The sequence below is a fragment of the Rutilus rutilus genome (genome assembly GCF_951802725.1).
Source record: "Rutilus rutilus genome assembly, chromosome: 11".
Taxonomy (NCBI): Eukaryota; Metazoa; Chordata; class Actinopteri; order Cypriniformes; family Leuciscidae; genus Rutilus; species Rutilus rutilus.
Genome location: NC_140216.1, coordinates 41,248,214 through 41,264,639, shown reverse-complemented (window position 1 = coordinate 41,264,639; position 16,426 = coordinate 41,248,214). Strand labels below are relative to the sequence as shown.

Below are 16,426 nucleotides of genomic sequence, written 5' to 3'. Positions count from 1 at the left end.
TTCTGAAACAACAATTTTTAACATCACTAGCGCAACACTTATCGTATTGCCGGGTGTGATTGTAATGTTTTGTATGGCGTTTTCTTTACACTCTCCCCGGATATCTATTTCCTACAGTTAGCTGTAATGTTAGTGAACTCTAGGTCTTCTCTTTGTTCATATACGACAGTATTCGCATGAATTGGCTTGATTTGATAAAATTATGTTTTAAACCATCATCTTCACTTGAGACATTTACATTATATTATATACCGTCCTAGTTTTTAAATAGCGCTAAAATGTATATTTTAACCCTTTATGCGGATATGCCGCACAAGGTTCTCTGTTCTCTGGTTCTATGTTTTTAAAAATAAAGACAAGGATGCCTCTTTCTATAAGCGACCCTCAAAATCTGTGCATACAACAAAACACGTGTAGGTGTACGATGATTTATCAGAAAATTACTTTTGTTTGAAGAAAAACTTAAATCAGCTGGTGCTTGATAATTATTGAAGTTATGAATTCGGTAATGATGCGATATTTATCACGTTTTAATTTTAACTCAATACTCAAAACATCTTGTTGGTCAAATTAACTTAAAGCCTGCGCAAAATTATTCTTAAAGCACATTAACTTAAAGCATACGCATCCTAGCTACTTTCTAAATGTGTGTTACAGAACTTATGGTGAACAATTCACCTGTGCATATGTTTAATCAGATTTAAATGTTTTTCAACTTTAGTTAAATTAGCAAGATATTATTTTATAACCATATCATTTATACTTTTAAAGAACAGTATGTTTTCAACTTTAGTTTAATTAACACGATAATTATTTTAAAGAATAGAATTTATTTTTATTTTTTTTGTATGACATTGTTTAATCACAGTGTCTGAACAGCACGTTTCAAATGTCAGAGTTCAAATGTGAAGGCTGGGAGAGGGAATCCCGTGACACACACACACACACACACACACACACATAGACGCGTGGCCATCAATGGTATGGACATTGATGTGTTAAGAGCTTATTCAACTCTCTCTAAAAAATGTAAGATGATTTTTATTCTTTTAGTAAGATATATTGTATAAGCATTTCATTATATACTTTTAAAGGATAGAATGTTTTTTAAACATCATCCGACTGCTCAGCCCCGTCACTAAGTCACTAACACAGAAAATACGACCGCTGTGTAACAGATAATGATTGTTACAAAGACGTTTATATCAACGAATACAGACCGCTAAGTCAGCATAGAAAGTGCAAAGCAGGATGGACATAGACTAACCAAAGCGCAATAATTTATTTTAACCTGTCAGACGGCCTGCAAAAATGACCAGCATCAGTGTTTTTAAACAAATGACTGTTGACTTGTATACAAGTGACTTGTATGAACGCCAAGTCAGCATACAAACTGTGAGAGCACAGCGTTCATCCTATGAAGTCATCATCCTATGATTTTTTTTTTTTTTTTTTGACTGAAATAGCTGTCTTAATATCATATTTTATATTGAGTATGTTTTCAACGTTAGTTAGTGTGATATTTAGGAAACCCCATTCTCACTTTCACTGCTCTGGAATGTGAGGGGGGTCCGAACTCAGCCAGAGAGAACGCGCTCATAGACGCAGGCACGCTCGCCCCCCTCTTCCTGCCGACACACACACACACACACACACACACACACACACACACACACAGACGCGTGTGCCACTCTGAGTGCTCTGGTGAACTAATTCAGGAAAAAACAGTGTTTTTGTTTTACCAGTTTTAATAATGTATTGAATTTAAAAACATTATTACGACTTTTAATAATATATTACATTTAAAACATTTTTAAACCTTATGATTTTAGCCCTAACACAATGTCTCATCATGATCACTGAATACAACCCTAGGAGTCAGAGACCGTCAGGTGGTACTGTAAGAGAGAACCACTCTGTGATTTTATATTATATTATAAGCAATTAATTTATATACTTTTAAAAGAATAGAATGTTTTTCAACCTTAGTTAAATTATTTTATACTTTTAAAGAACAGTATGTTTTCAACTTTTTTGTGGTAGGTTTTAGTATTTAGTCAAATCCTTATTCATTTATTCTTTTGTGTGATAGACACCACACTGATTTTCATAACCTGTATGTTGTTTTTCTTCAGCGCTCTATAAACATTTAACTGCTTGTATAATTGTTTTTCAATGGTTGTGTGACACACTTTCAGTCTTTTTCTTCTCACTTTCACTGTTACCTCAGGAATGTCAGAGGACGCGCGCACAATCACACACACACACACACACACACACACACACACACACACACAATACTCTGTCTTTTTTTCTCACTTTCCAAAGGGGCTCACAATGTACTCAGGAATGCTGAGGAGATGCTGACACATATCCCATATCCTATATATATATATAACAGAGCCTTCAAACTTTATGTCCAAAATCACATGATCAAAGCAAGGTCAATACGGCAAACCATAACAACATATGCCGGAAAGACACCGGAAGGCCACCTGTCAAAACACATGATCGAAGGGATAGGGAGGGTCAATAGGTCAAAAACTAACTGTCAAAACCACATGATCGACGGATAGGGAGGGGCAATAGGTCAATCTAGAACAATAGAGACCGGAAGGACACTGGAAAGGTCAACCGGAAGGTCAATGACAACCGGAAGCCATCAATCATTTTGACACATGGTGCCCTATATTAACTACTAGTGCTTCTAATTGACTTCACTTTTCTCCGTTGAAACCTATGGGGTTGCTGTGTCCAGTTTATATACTGTCTATGGCGTGATGACACTCTTTCTTCTTCTAATGGTGTTTTATGGCGGTTGGCAAACCAATTCTTTGTGCATTACCGCCACCAACTGGACTGGAGTGTGAAGCACTGTCCACATGTTGCCTCCGCCGAAGTACATTAATACATGAAAATGGACACCTCGTCGGGCATTAACCCGCTTATAACATGGTCACTTGGCAAATAACACATTTTTAAAACATTAGTTTATATTTTAATTAGTTTTACAATCAAATCTAAAATCCTGGTTACGCCTGACGGTTTATTTATTAGGTGTCCTCTATCACTTTTTAATGGACACCCTGCAGCCAATCAGAATCGAGTATTCACCCAGACCATGTGTCATGATCCTGCCTCTTCCTCTGTCTCCCTCTGCTGGTCACACACACACTATTCACCATCACGCTCTCACTTTCATTACTGACGGCTGTTTTCATCATGCTCATTCCTCTCCACCTGTTCCTTATCTTCTCTCATTATCTTGGCTTCTTCTAACCCTCTCTTTCCCTGTCTTGATGTCAGATTGTTTGATGTCTCAGATGCACATTGACCAGAGTATTTTCTCTGTCCTGTCCTGTCCTGTCCTGTCCTGTCCTGTCCTGTCTACGGAATTACTGCTACTGCTGGAATTACTCTGTGCTCGTCATTGTACATCCACAGAACCTTACCTGCTTAAGACTGAAGCTAGTTACCTGCTCGGTGCTTGCCGCCTGTATCCAGTTACATCTGTTTCTCCGTGATTCACGAGAACCGCTGCTTCACCAGCCTTATGTTCATCCCTGCCACAGAGGAGATTTGTGTTCACGTTATATTACCAGGTTACTGTTTTTTTTTTTTTGGTTGCTGCTTGTTATTGAACTTTCAGTTTGGATTAACTGTGGTCAGACTTCTGTTTCTATTAAAGAACTGTGATTGTCGCTCTCGCTTTTGAGTCCTCTCTTACCGCACCACGGTATAAATTTTATTAAAACATGTTCAATTGTTTCTACCTGATCACAATAATTACATTTACCCATTTTATGTTTTCCAATTTTTGAACAAAGAATGATTTAGTCTATAGTGTGCCCTATTTGAATGCAAGATATAATTGTATCTTCTTTTCTTTTCCTAAAAACACTTCTTCCATTTTTTACTTGTTTCTGTATACTACACATAAACGAAGGCCTTCTGAGGGCAATCCGTGCGGTTAAAATATCGCGCGTCGACCGCAACCGGAAGCCAGTTATTTTTGTTTATAAAGTTTTAAATATGTATATTTTTATGACAAAACCGCACGGATTGCCCTCAGAAGGCCTTTGTTTATCCCCCTGGAGCCGGATGGATTACTTTTGTGAAGGATACATGCACATTTTGGGACTTGAAGGAGTGGACCCCATAGCTTCACATTATAACCACTGAAAGATCTAAGACATTTTCTAAAATAACTGAAAATGTGTTTGTCTGAAAAATGATTGACATATGCATCTCGAACGGCTTAAGGGTGAGTAAATCATGGGTTTAATATCATTTTTGAGCGAACTATCCGTTTAAAGGAGCTTCACCAACTTCTACCTGTAAAGCTGCAATGGGAGATTGTTCTGAACGCACCACAGTGTATTCTTGAAGCTTGATTTTGTATTGTTTCAATCTTTTTGAGTATAGCTTTGGTTGCAAATCCGTAAATTATACTTCCATAATCCAAATTTGATCTGATTGATGGCACTCTTCATTGGTGCACATACTTTTAAAACAAGACAATGATTATCTAGTCTCCAAGTCAGTTTAGATACAACTCTGCAGGAAAGCAAAATGGAAAGCAATGTATTGACATTGACTATTGGTTTATAGGCTATATTCCATTTCAAATGTTGATTGGGTGGACATACTGGTCAATATGGATGCACATCCCTCAGTAAATAATAGCCATCAAGTATCAAGTATTGCTTTTATCATTTAAAACACAGTGACATGCATATTCGTTCAGATGATGCATTTTTGATATCAATAATTAAATTTGCACTATTTAAAATGTGAATTCTTGATATTAAGAATGTAATTTTTCTATGTCTATTTCTGATATCAGGAATTACATTTTCATTAGTACTAGTTAAAGGAGGGAGGGTTGCAGTGGGAGCTCTGGGGTGTCTGTGTGGCAATGGCAAATGGTTTACATGGCTCATGGGTCAGGTAGGAGGGCCCCTTAAAGGGCACCTATTATGCAAAAATCACTTTTACATGGTGTTTGAACATAAATGTGTGTTGGCAGTGTGTGAGCAAAACCACTCTAGAATGATAAAAATCCACCCAGTTTTTTTTTTTACAATCTCAATAAATCATAAGGACTGTCTCAGAACGAGCTGTTCTAAGATTCTATGCAGTGTGACGTAGAATTGCACAGGCCCCTCCCACGACTGTTGATTGACAGACTGCAGTTTGAGCATAGCCCCGCCCTGAGTGAGCTGGACACAGAGTCCGCCATTGTTTCGACGCTTGAGCAGCTGTAGACAAGAATGTCTCCTAAGCGATTGAGGTGTTTTGTTGTTGGATGTAAGAATGAACATAGCAGTCTTCATTTACTCTCGTTGTTACTCGAGGATGGATCTGTACTGTTCGTGATCCAGCTTATGGTCTCCAGAGCGACAGGACTAACATTACTGACCACGGCAGAGATGAAAGTGAGAGCGCTCACTTTATGACAGCTCATCCAGTTGTTTTACGGATAAAAAGTTTACCAGTTTATTAAGCACCCACTGAAAAGGTGTGTATATATTTGTTTACTGTTAGTTGTAACGAGTGTTTTGTGCACTTCGCTGTGTATGTTGTTGATAATGAAAGGGAGAGAGAGAGAGAGAGAGAGTTTATGGATAAGACTTTAATGCGCACTTCTTATACTATGTTTATTCAGCTCTTACAGAGATTCTCTGGAGTAAAACTAACGCTTCATCTTTTGTGTGAGGTACAATAAACTTCACTGAACTCAACAGTATATTTTGGTCATCATTCGGACAGGGTTTGCTACAGCAGGCTTGTATTAATAGTGGATAAAAGCAGATGACAAATAAGTTATAACCATAATTAAACTAAACTATACCTGTTCTATCTCAATACAGCATATATTCTCTGGCTCTGTCTGTGGGCATTATTGTCCGACTCCGAATGAAATGAACACCGCAACTGAGAGTTTCTGTTCTGATGTTATCAGATGAGATTGTCCTGGCTCTGAGCACGAGCTCGTGAGGCTCCGGCCCCTATGCGTGGAACCGCATCTCATTATCATTTAAAGGAGACACACTAAAACAGCGCGTTTTTCTGAGCCCCAAAAAATTACAATTTAAACATGCTGTAAAAAATTATCTGTTGGGTATTTTGAGCTAAAACTTCATCAGAGACTTATTTTAAATCTTGTGAAAAGAGTCATAATAGGTGCCCTTTAATATAATTTTGCTTAGGGCCCCAGGGAGGTCAGGATCGGGGCCCATCTTGTTAGCCTGGTCCTACCAGACTCTTGTACATTTCATTTGTACAGAGAGTCTAGCCACTCTCAATTTACAAGTGTTAACTTCATTGAAGGCGGATAGTCTGTTGAAGTTTAAAACTATTGGATCTGCCCTGAGTCGCGCATGACTGTAACAAGCACAGACTGAATTTGACACGTCCTGCCTAATATTCAGATTAGTGGACTCCAATATAGACTTTTCAGTGGCTGATTTTTTAAATTATTACATTAATATAATATATGTAATATGTGCTTATGTTTTTGATTGACTGACACTCATAATAATGATTAATGCTGAATGTCTGTGTTCCTCCTCAGATGAGATCTCTGTGAAGAAAGGAGAGGATCTGAAGTTGGATGTTCTGTTGATCAATGCTGATAAAGTGGTGAGAAACTCTAGTGAAGGCTGGACAGAGGTGTGGACGAGAGGTCACGGGGTCAACAGTGATCGACTGACCGTCAGTGACGAGACTCTGATCATTAATGAGTTTACAGTCACTGACACTGGAACATACAGAGTTCTGGATTATGAAGGAGAAACCTTGATCACAGTCTCAGTCACAGGTGAGAGGAGATCAGATGAGGAGAGATCTTACTTATAAAGCAGACAGCTGAGGTTTATTCATCATGATTTGAACAGCAAATTGATGCATAACCTTGTGACAAACCTTTCAATATCATCTACAGAATCTAGTACAGAATCAAAGGGAAAACTGGACAACACAGATGATGACACTGAACAAATAAGTAAGTAAAACAGGAGACAATAATATAGATTTATTTTTTGCCATACTAAAGTATCGTGGTCATATTGTGATTAAAAAATAATAAGTGTTATTTAAAAAATGTAAAGGGTTAGTTCACCCAAAAATGAAAATTCTGTCAGTAATTACTCTCCCTCATGTTGTTCAACCCCTTTCGTTCATCTTCCTAACACAAATTAATATATTTCTGATGAAATCTGAGAGCTGTCTCACTCCTTCATAGGCTTCTCTGTAATCGATATCTGCCATCCCAGAAAAGTTAATAAAAACATCGTTAAAATAGTCAGTGACTACAGTGACTCAACCTTCAGTTTATCAAGCAACAAAAATACTTTTTGTGTGCAAAAAAACAAACACAAATAATGACTTTATTCAACTATTCATTTTCTTCTGTAAATAAATCGTGAGCCTGCGTTCTGACGTACGACCCAGAAGCGCTGCGCTGTTACACTACATCAACTCTCTCAGAGAAACACAGAAGAACATCAAGAGTGGAATAAAGTCGTTATTTTTAAGGGGGTTTTGCGCACAAAATGTACTCTGGTCGCTTGATAAACTGAAGGTTGAGCCACTGTAGTCACTTGGACTATTTTAACGATGTCTTTACTAACTTTCTGGGCCAGCAGATAAAATTACCAAGCAGCCTATGGAGAAGTGACACAACTCTTAGATTTCATCAAAAATATCTTAATTTGTGTTCGGAAGATGAATGAAAGTCTTATGGGGTTGAAAAAATATGAGGGTGAGTAATTACTGACAGAATTTAAATTTTCGGGTGAACTAACATGAGTCTGTAATGCAGTTCCATGCATGTTTTGGCCTCCGTGCCAGTCACGTGACTGAAAACTATGAATTCAAAATAATTGTGCATTCATGTTGCAGTTTTGTGCAATATCATTTTAAATGTGTTTAAATTTTTTATTTATGCTTATTTTTTTAATGCATTTTAAATGTTTGATTCACGCTTTTTTTCAATCCATGACCACATTGGGTTTTTTTGTGCAATATTTATTTACATGTGTTTTTACATTTTTGATTCACACATATTATTTTGTGCTAAATCTAGCTTTACATATTTTTTATGCAGTGAGTTTCAAAAAGAAAACATTGAAAAAAATTGTGCTTTCTTCCCACCTTCTCTATTTCCAGGTGTATGGTACTGGATTTCGAGTGGTGGAATGATTATGTATGCGCTTCTGCTGGTTCTGACTCTGATTGCACTTGCAGTCATGACACATTCCTCCTAAGGGGTTTCAATAAAATGAACTGTACAGGAGCCCAGAACACCCAGTAGTGTCCAGTTGCAGAATCGCAGCAGTTTCAGGCCAGCAGCGCTAGAACCGCAGCCTCAGGATGGAAGTGAGGCGCGGAGTATAAGGAAGTGTATGGACAGCACAACTCTATATTAAGGCCAATCCCAATTCTACCCCTTACCCCTTCACTTTCCCCTACCCCTCTGTTTTGCGCGTTCCCGTGAAGGGGTAGGGTTTTCTCGATTCTCTTTTGGTTGGAGGGGTAGGGGGAAGGGCCAGATAGCCCTTGAAACTAAGATTTTTCGGGACCACACTTCAAATGAAGGGGTATGAGAAATGTACCTGCACACACCGGCTACAGAGGCAACATGGCTGCCAATAATCATTTTCTTTATGTCACATTCAATCTTCAAAAAAATCGCTGAAGTTCGCTAACGATAGTCCCGCAACATATTTTCATGTCTGATAACTGGTGAATGTAATTGCGGCAGGGAATTGGCTTATCTTTTACCGTACGTCTGCTATGAATGCATTGTTTTCTTGTGGTTATATGTGAACACGATATAAACGAACAGTGCACAGTTTCGTGCTTTTTGCAACATGATCAACCAGTCTTGTATGTTCTTTATCAAACAGGGACACCTGAGGAAACCCAGAGGCTCATTCGTTTTCGCGCTGACAAAGAGCAACATTTCCTGACGTCCAAAAATACTTAGTAGTAGTGGTGTCCCATTTCTTAGGGGAATATTTTCACCCCTACGCCTTGCCACTCTGTTTCAAGGGGCAAGGGTAAGGGGTAGGTTAAGAGGTATGAAATAGAATTGAGATTGGGCCTAACTGCATAAGCTCCGCCCCTCACTTCAATCCTGAGGCTGCTGGTCTGAAACTGCTGGTCTGAAACTGGATATATCTCAGAGCATCTAATGATGTCTCTGGTTACTTGTAATTTTTCTTCAGAGCCAACAGATCTGCAGAGGATTCTGTCAACATATTTCTGCAATATGTATTTCATTTACAACACATATGAACATTTGGACTGCACTCCTACATTGTTGACTGTCTGCATTTAGTTAAAGTGTCCTAGATAAAGATCAGAACTGGAAAATGAAAGGTTAGATAACTAGGAATAATTGTTTCTATTGAATCCATCAACTACTGTTTATAAAACATATTAGGAAAGTATTTAAACAGTGAGCAAGCATATCTATTCTAAACTCTGAAAGACAGAAAATGTGTATTCATGTATACTTTATATACAGCATATATTTTGTGTTCATACTATACCTTTTTTACCTCAGTTGTTTTAAAATAAATGTAATATTGTTGATTTGATTGCACTATCAAAAACCTTAAACTGATCTGAGCTGAACAATGACTGTAGAGCTGCTGACAGCTGATTCAACTTTGACTGAAAGTGAATAATGACTCTTGTCTTCTGTAGAGCTGCTTTACTGCAGAACTCAATTCTGTTTGCATCACTGATCATTATTTTTCTGTTTATCACTGTAAAGCTGCTTTGAAGCACTGTACTGTAATGTATCTGTAAAGATTTTTAATATGGTTGAATAATATTTACATTTAATATTGCCTGAGGCAGTTTCTTGCTTCTACTCAAGTGTCTTCATCATCTAGAGTTTTTCCTTTACCCTTGTTGCTTTTGTTACCCGTTTAATAGAGTATTTGCACTAAATCTGCTTTGAAAGAGTGTGTGTTCTGAAAAACTAAACCAATTAAAGCACTTTTATAGAAGATTTTTTAGAGGATTGGTTTGTTGATATGTATTTTTTTATGAATTTGTACTGTTTTTCTCCCTTTTGTTTTGATGTTTTTTTTTTATGTAATATTTCTGTCACGTTGTGGTTGATGCACTATAATATGCAAGATAATCCACTGAAGCAAAAACAATTGTAACAGTGTGCTAAACAACAGCAGAAGAACAGAGCATAAATAAATACACTAATAAACGAATCAAGTGGCAGGTGATAGAAAACATATAACAATGAGTAAACGTGAGTAAAGTGCTGAAACTTTTGAAATCATGCAATTATCACACTTCTGGAAGTAATCAAATGCTTAACCTCAAAAGGGACTTTTAACCCTATAAGGCAGGGAAATGTAGGCCTGGGTCTCATTTCTTGGTTTCATGTTAAATGTGTTTGTTGTGAATATTTAGATCTGGTGACTTTGTTCATACATTCTTTGTTTAGCTCATGGGCAGCATTAAAAAACATGAACACCTGTAGTGGGGAATCTACTTGCCTTCAGATAAAAGTTGATATATTTCACATATTTACCGTACCATGAGTCCAACAGGCGTAATGATATGACGCAGCGCCTGAAAATAGTCCCCAGCTCCAATGTGACCGGGACTAAGTTTGTCTAACCTATTAGACCCAACGCTATCTCACGACCAATTCGTACGAATTCGTACGAATGATAAAAAGTTGGCTAATTCGTACTAATTCGTACGACCTCACTCGTACGAATTTGTACGATTTGTCTAAACCCACGTGATGGGTAGGTTTAGGGGCGGGGTCAGGGGTAGGTCATTCGTATGAATTCGTACGAATAAGCCACCTCGTACAATTTGTACGTTTTCCCGTGAGATCGGGCTCATTAGACCTGTTTTCAGGCACTGCGTCATATCATTACGCCTGCTGGACTCATGGTACAGCAGCAAAGTTTCTTGATTATTATGCAGGAATGAGAGTATAGTTCCTTATCAGCCTAGAAAATCGCAACTTTACATTTTCCGTCGGTCTTAGTACACGATGTAACTACAGAAGAGTCAAGTTTTAAATAGGAAAAATATCGAAACTCTTTGGTCATTTTTTTGAGAGAGATGCTAATGGTCTTGTCCGATTCAATGATCTATGCTAAGCTATGCTAAAAGTGGTACCGCCAGACCCGGAGATCGGCTGAATGGATTCGAAACCGGTAAAACTCAACTGTTTAACTCTGGGGGAGTTGTAAAATGAGCCTATTTCCCAAAAAAGTCGAGTATCCCTTTAAAGCTGCAGTCCGCAGTTTTTCCTCTTTGTCGCCATCACTGTTCGAAATCTGCAATTGCAATTATTCGCGGAATTATAAACTTTACGTGGGTTGAGCCTCGGCACAGCACAGCGCGGATGAATCCAGTGTTTTGAGGAGAATGTGCGGCTGTCAATCACTGCGCTGGTGGTGTGGATACTGTCATTCGCAATCACAGAATCTGCTTTTTGGAAGTATGACCATCATAAGAATTTACACCGGAAAATGTCAATCTGAACAAGTAACATCCACTTTTGTTCTGACCAACTAAGGGGAAAAAGCATTGCAGTAAATTGCGCTGATTAAATCTAACGCTCGCTTATCATATCACAAAAAAACATGCAAATTATACTTTGTTCTCAAATTGTTAAAGGAACCGTATGTAAGATTGTGGCCAAAACAAGTACTGCAATCACTTTCAAATGACTGTAGAGCGGTGTATTATGTGTGTGTATTTTTGTTGTATGAATGAAATATTTTCCTCTTTTTTTCTGTTCCAAAAATTAAAATTAAATATGAAGAGGATGTGTAAATAGTTTATGTCTTGCTGCATTAACAAACTAAACTGCTTCTCTGTGAATCTGCATCTCAGATTCAGACACAATCAGATCTGAAATCTTCTGCTCAAACTATTCCTCCTCATGAACACACTGTCAATGTGAGGTTATTGATTATTAAATATATGCAAATGTAGTTATAGTCATGTGATTATCTATCCTGGTTTATGATGTCAGTGATTGTTTTAGCAGCTTCTTAGCAAATACTTTTTAAAAACAAAGTAGTAGGCCTTCCTTCACATTAAAAGCAGAGTGTTAAAGTCAATTATATGTGAATGACTCAATAAATAATTCCCAAAAATCATGTCAAATCAAAATCCTCTTCTGACAACTCAATCTGCACTGAAATGATCACCAGTAGAGGACAATAATGAGCCGTCAGACCTCACCTTATAGGAGGAGCTGGAATTCCTACTGGAAACTTGTGCTCAACTTTGGATACGCTTGCTTTTGTTATTACTGCGCTAAATCATCTTTCTAAATGTGCGGTGGCTTTTTGACACCTGAATATAAGACTCATTCAGAACTTTTATCATGTAAGTTTTCTTGTTTCTACAAAAAGAAAAATCCAGTGTACATTTGTGTTATTATAGTTTATAGTTGTGTTTCTGTTTGGGGAAAACTAAAGCTGCTAGCGATGAGGAAATAAGTCGACATGTTTACAATGAAAATTACTGTGATTGTTTTATTAGTTGAGAATTAACTTGTCACAGAATCTGTAAAGCCTGTTTGTGTATTGAGTTTGACTGATAATTTTCAGTATTACACAGGAATCATTTATAAAACCAAATATTCAGGTTATAGATGTTTTTGATTGGACATTTTTATCATGTAAGATCCACATGTGTTAAATATTCAGACAGAATGAAGTGTGTGTTTAGTAATATTTTACAACTCAGGAAAGCATTTTATCTCTGTATAAATTTCTTTGTGATGTGTGTCAGTGTGCCACATAAACCAGCTCTTCTTCTCTCAGCAGGTTTTTGAATCTTCTGCTGCTGTTTTGCTTTGTTTTATGCATCGGTGAGTAAAATTTTTTGTCAATATTTGTCAACAAATATTGTCACGTTTTCCCATTTTGTCCGTTCTCTCTGTTTTGATTTATCTTGCTTTATTATTATTATTATTATTATATTTGTTAGTGTTGGTTGCAGGCAATGATGAGAAAGTCCAGATAGGCACAGCAATTCTTAAATAAAGCAAAAAACTCAAAAACAAGACACTGTTTAACAGAACAGCTCAATGACATCTAGCAAAGCCAAGACAACGAACTGAGGAAAAAACAACTTAAATACACACAGACCAAACCAAACAAAGCAATGAATACTAGGTGTGCCAATCAAACAAACAATAAAAAACTAGAAACAGATGAAAACGCAAACCAACACATGAATAGTTACATAACTACTGAAACTAACTGAACATAACCATGAACACCAATGACCAGATTAACCCACGGTGGATCCTGCTCTCATGTCTGTTTGTACAATGCTACAGATTTTTTTTATTATCCTTTATCAAGAACACAATGGCAAAATAAATCATGACTCAAAATAGTAACGTTAATTTTTACTGGCATTTCTTATCATATATTTTAGAGAAACTTCACCATTACCTCATTATTGTTAAAGTGACTTCAACAATCTAACTAATCAACTAAAACAATCCAGCGACTTTTCAGTACTGATACTTTGTATTAAATGATTCTTTTTATGTCTATTTGCAGAAACCACCCCTGTTGGAACCACCCCTACACCTGTGACAGGAGAAAAAGGAGAAAACATTACCCTGTCATGTGACTTTGAGGCCAAAGACATTTTTAAATTAAATTTAATCAGATTCTCAAAACCTATCCTTGATTGTCAGAATGAAACATGTAAGAGTGATAATGATAGATTTTTTAAAAATGGAGCCTGTGATGTCGTCATCAAGGATCTGGGACTGAGTGATGCTGGGAAATACATTCTGAAAGTCCATTACAATAGTACAGAGACAGTGCTGCCGTCAAAACTGAAGACGTACTATATTCAAATTCATGGTAAAGCCAAAACTGATCAAACCATCAGCTTTCCTTCAGTGATTGTGTTGGTATTCCATGAATTCCTGTAATCAGAGACACTGAATAAAAACAATAATTCATTACATTTATATAGTGCTTTTCTCTGCACTCAAAGCGCTTTACAAAAGGTGGGGGGGGGGGGGGGGGGGGTCTCCTCAACCCCCACCAATGCGCATTATATAATTATTACACATGTGATAAGTGCTTATGGCCTTGACTGATTGACACCATTGTTTCTCCTCAGAAATTGTGAAGATAGGTGGAAAGCTATTTGATGAGCTGTTGCCCAATGCATGTACAGTGGAGCATCAGAGTAAATTCAGCACAGAGTGGAAAGAGGTGTGGAGGAAAGGCGACGGGGTTCAGAGTGATGACATCCTTAAAAATTGTACTGCCACTGACACTGGAACATACAGAGTTCTGGACTCTAATAATAAAACCTTGATCACAGTCTCAGTCACAGGTGAGAGAAGATTAGTGGATGAGCAGAGATATTTGAGCTGATTTTTAATCAGGATTTGAACAGAAAATTGATGCTAATCTGTGTGTGAGTAACCTTTCAATCTCCTCTACAGAATCTAGTCCAGAATCAAAGGAAAATCTGGATACAGAGGATAACAAACATAATGAACAACATAGTAAGTAAAACAGGATCAATCATTGAGAGAAAAAGAAAAAAGAAACAACATTTTTTAAAAACTGGTGTTCTCTTCCCTCCTTTCACTTGTAGAGCCTTTGACTATTGGACTGTCTGTGTGTGGAGCTCTGCTGGCTCTGGCTGGGATTATATTTGCTTTCTACAAGAAATGTCAGCACAGAAACACTGATCATGATGATAACCACCAGGGTGTGCCAATGCAAGACATTTAACAATATTCCAGAACATCTACCGACGACATTTTGTAATTTGTTACATAATTAATTACATACTTGTAATTCACCTTCAGATCAACAGATCTGCATCAACAATTAACATATGTTTGCAGCTAGAGGTCTGTGATATAGTATATAATCTAAGATAATATAGTAATTGTTGTTTTAATGATGTGCGAGCTGAAATGATTGAGAATGACACTCACTTGGCTTGATAGTGCACACGTTCCCTGCGTGATGTAGACTAGCAGAATACAGTCAGATTGACCCTGGATTCAATATATGAGGCGAAAATGCTCCTCTATGAGTTTTTGTCTCATATATTTATATGATATATTATAGTTAAGCAACATCGCATGTTCTTCCTGAATATCAGCATGATTGAAAATGTGATTCTGATTTTATAATAGTTCAATGAACAAGAAGTTAATATTATGTCAGTTAAATTTCAGACACAAAATTGTCTGTTTTTGATCTATTTCACAAATGAAAAGTTCAAAATAAACCCAAAGCAGAACCGTTGCACATCTCAGATCAACACATTTATCAACACTGTTTCATTGATAAATGTATCTGCATTTTTGAATTAACAATTCAATTATGTGTTCATAAAGACTGTCACTCTCTTCATTTCTTGAATGAATCAAATAAAAATAATGACTCATATGTGAGAATTTTGTATCAAAATATCCAAAAAAACACTTACACAGTGTTATATACTGTATATCCCTTATACCTGGAACTAGATTCCTAGTCATCCAATATCTGAAGCCCGTTTTTCACAGGCTCATATTAGGATTATGTTTCTCTGTGATTCATACATATGCTTGGTCACGGTAAGCGAAGTCAGCACACACAGTGTTTTGCAAGGGGTTCCCATAGCATATGCTTACGCAATACGAGAGACCTCTCGAAAGGGAACTACTCGATTACTAAACGTAACCTCAGTTCCCTGAGAAGAGGGAACGAGTATTGCGTAGCCTGCCGTGCTACTGTGCTTGGATCAGGGGTCGCTTCAGTCGTTTAAACCTGAAGTACGAAGCGAGTCTCTGACGCGCCAGGGCGCCAAGCGACCCGATTGGTTCTCGCATCAGAGCTGCCTCGCCATAGGTTCGTGCAGTTGCCGCAGCACAGCCATTGAGCGCTCCTGCACTCAGTTGTGTTTGCAGTGCAGCTGCAATGCGTTTTAAAAGTTTACTTCAGTATTCTCGAGAAAAGGACTTTCCCATAGTGTATGCTTATGTAATACTCATTCCCTCTTCTCAGGGAACTGAGGTTACGTTTAGTAACCGAGTAGTTTTGCTCCATGAGTGTGTAGCAAATTAGCTATGAAATATTAATAATCAGTAATAACTGGTTATAATTGATTATGAATATTTGGATCAGTTAATATAATGAACTTAATGTCGTAAATTAATATTACAATATTAACCTGTTTGTCCCGTAAACACTCAGGATTAATTGTTTATTAACTCTAAGAAATGTACATTTCCGGGGCATGGGAAATGTCTTTCTTAATTTACAGTACTACTAAGAGCAGTAGTCAAGATCTATGATTAGGAACTCCATTTATGAGCTTGAGACACGGACAACTTTATGTGTGACATGAACAAGATTTTATTAACTAGTCT

The 16,426-nt window shown here is 37.3% G+C and overlaps 2 protein-coding genes across 2 annotated transcripts; both read left to right on the top strand.

Annotated features, from left to right (window-relative positions):
• Nucleotides 1-4,934: 4,934 nt before the first annotated feature.
• On the top strand, nt 4,935-10,019 carry LOC311299349 (uncharacterized protein; the record flags this gene model as incomplete). The annotated part of the gene is made up of 4 exons (XM_084422866.1): nt 4,935-4,950; nt 6,578-6,823; nt 6,947-7,006; nt 8,173-10,019. 4 exons carry the CDS (start codon nt 4,935-4,937, stop codon nt 8,268-8,270), a joined length of 420 nt encoding a protein of 139 aa, XP_084278992.1. The 3' UTR covers nt 8,271-10,019.
• A 2,248-nt stretch (nt 10,020-12,267) lies between these two features.
• Nucleotides 12,268-15,454, top strand: LOC311300329 (uncharacterized protein). The gene is made up of 6 exons (XM_084424569.1): nt 12,268-12,399; nt 12,843-12,886; nt 13,590-13,901; nt 14,167-14,385; nt 14,498-14,560; nt 14,653-15,454. Coding segments are annotated over exons 1-6 (780 nt in total). The 5' UTR covers nt 12,268-12,397; the 3' UTR covers nt 14,793-15,454.
• The last annotated feature ends 972 nt before the right edge of the window (nt 15,455-16,426 follow it).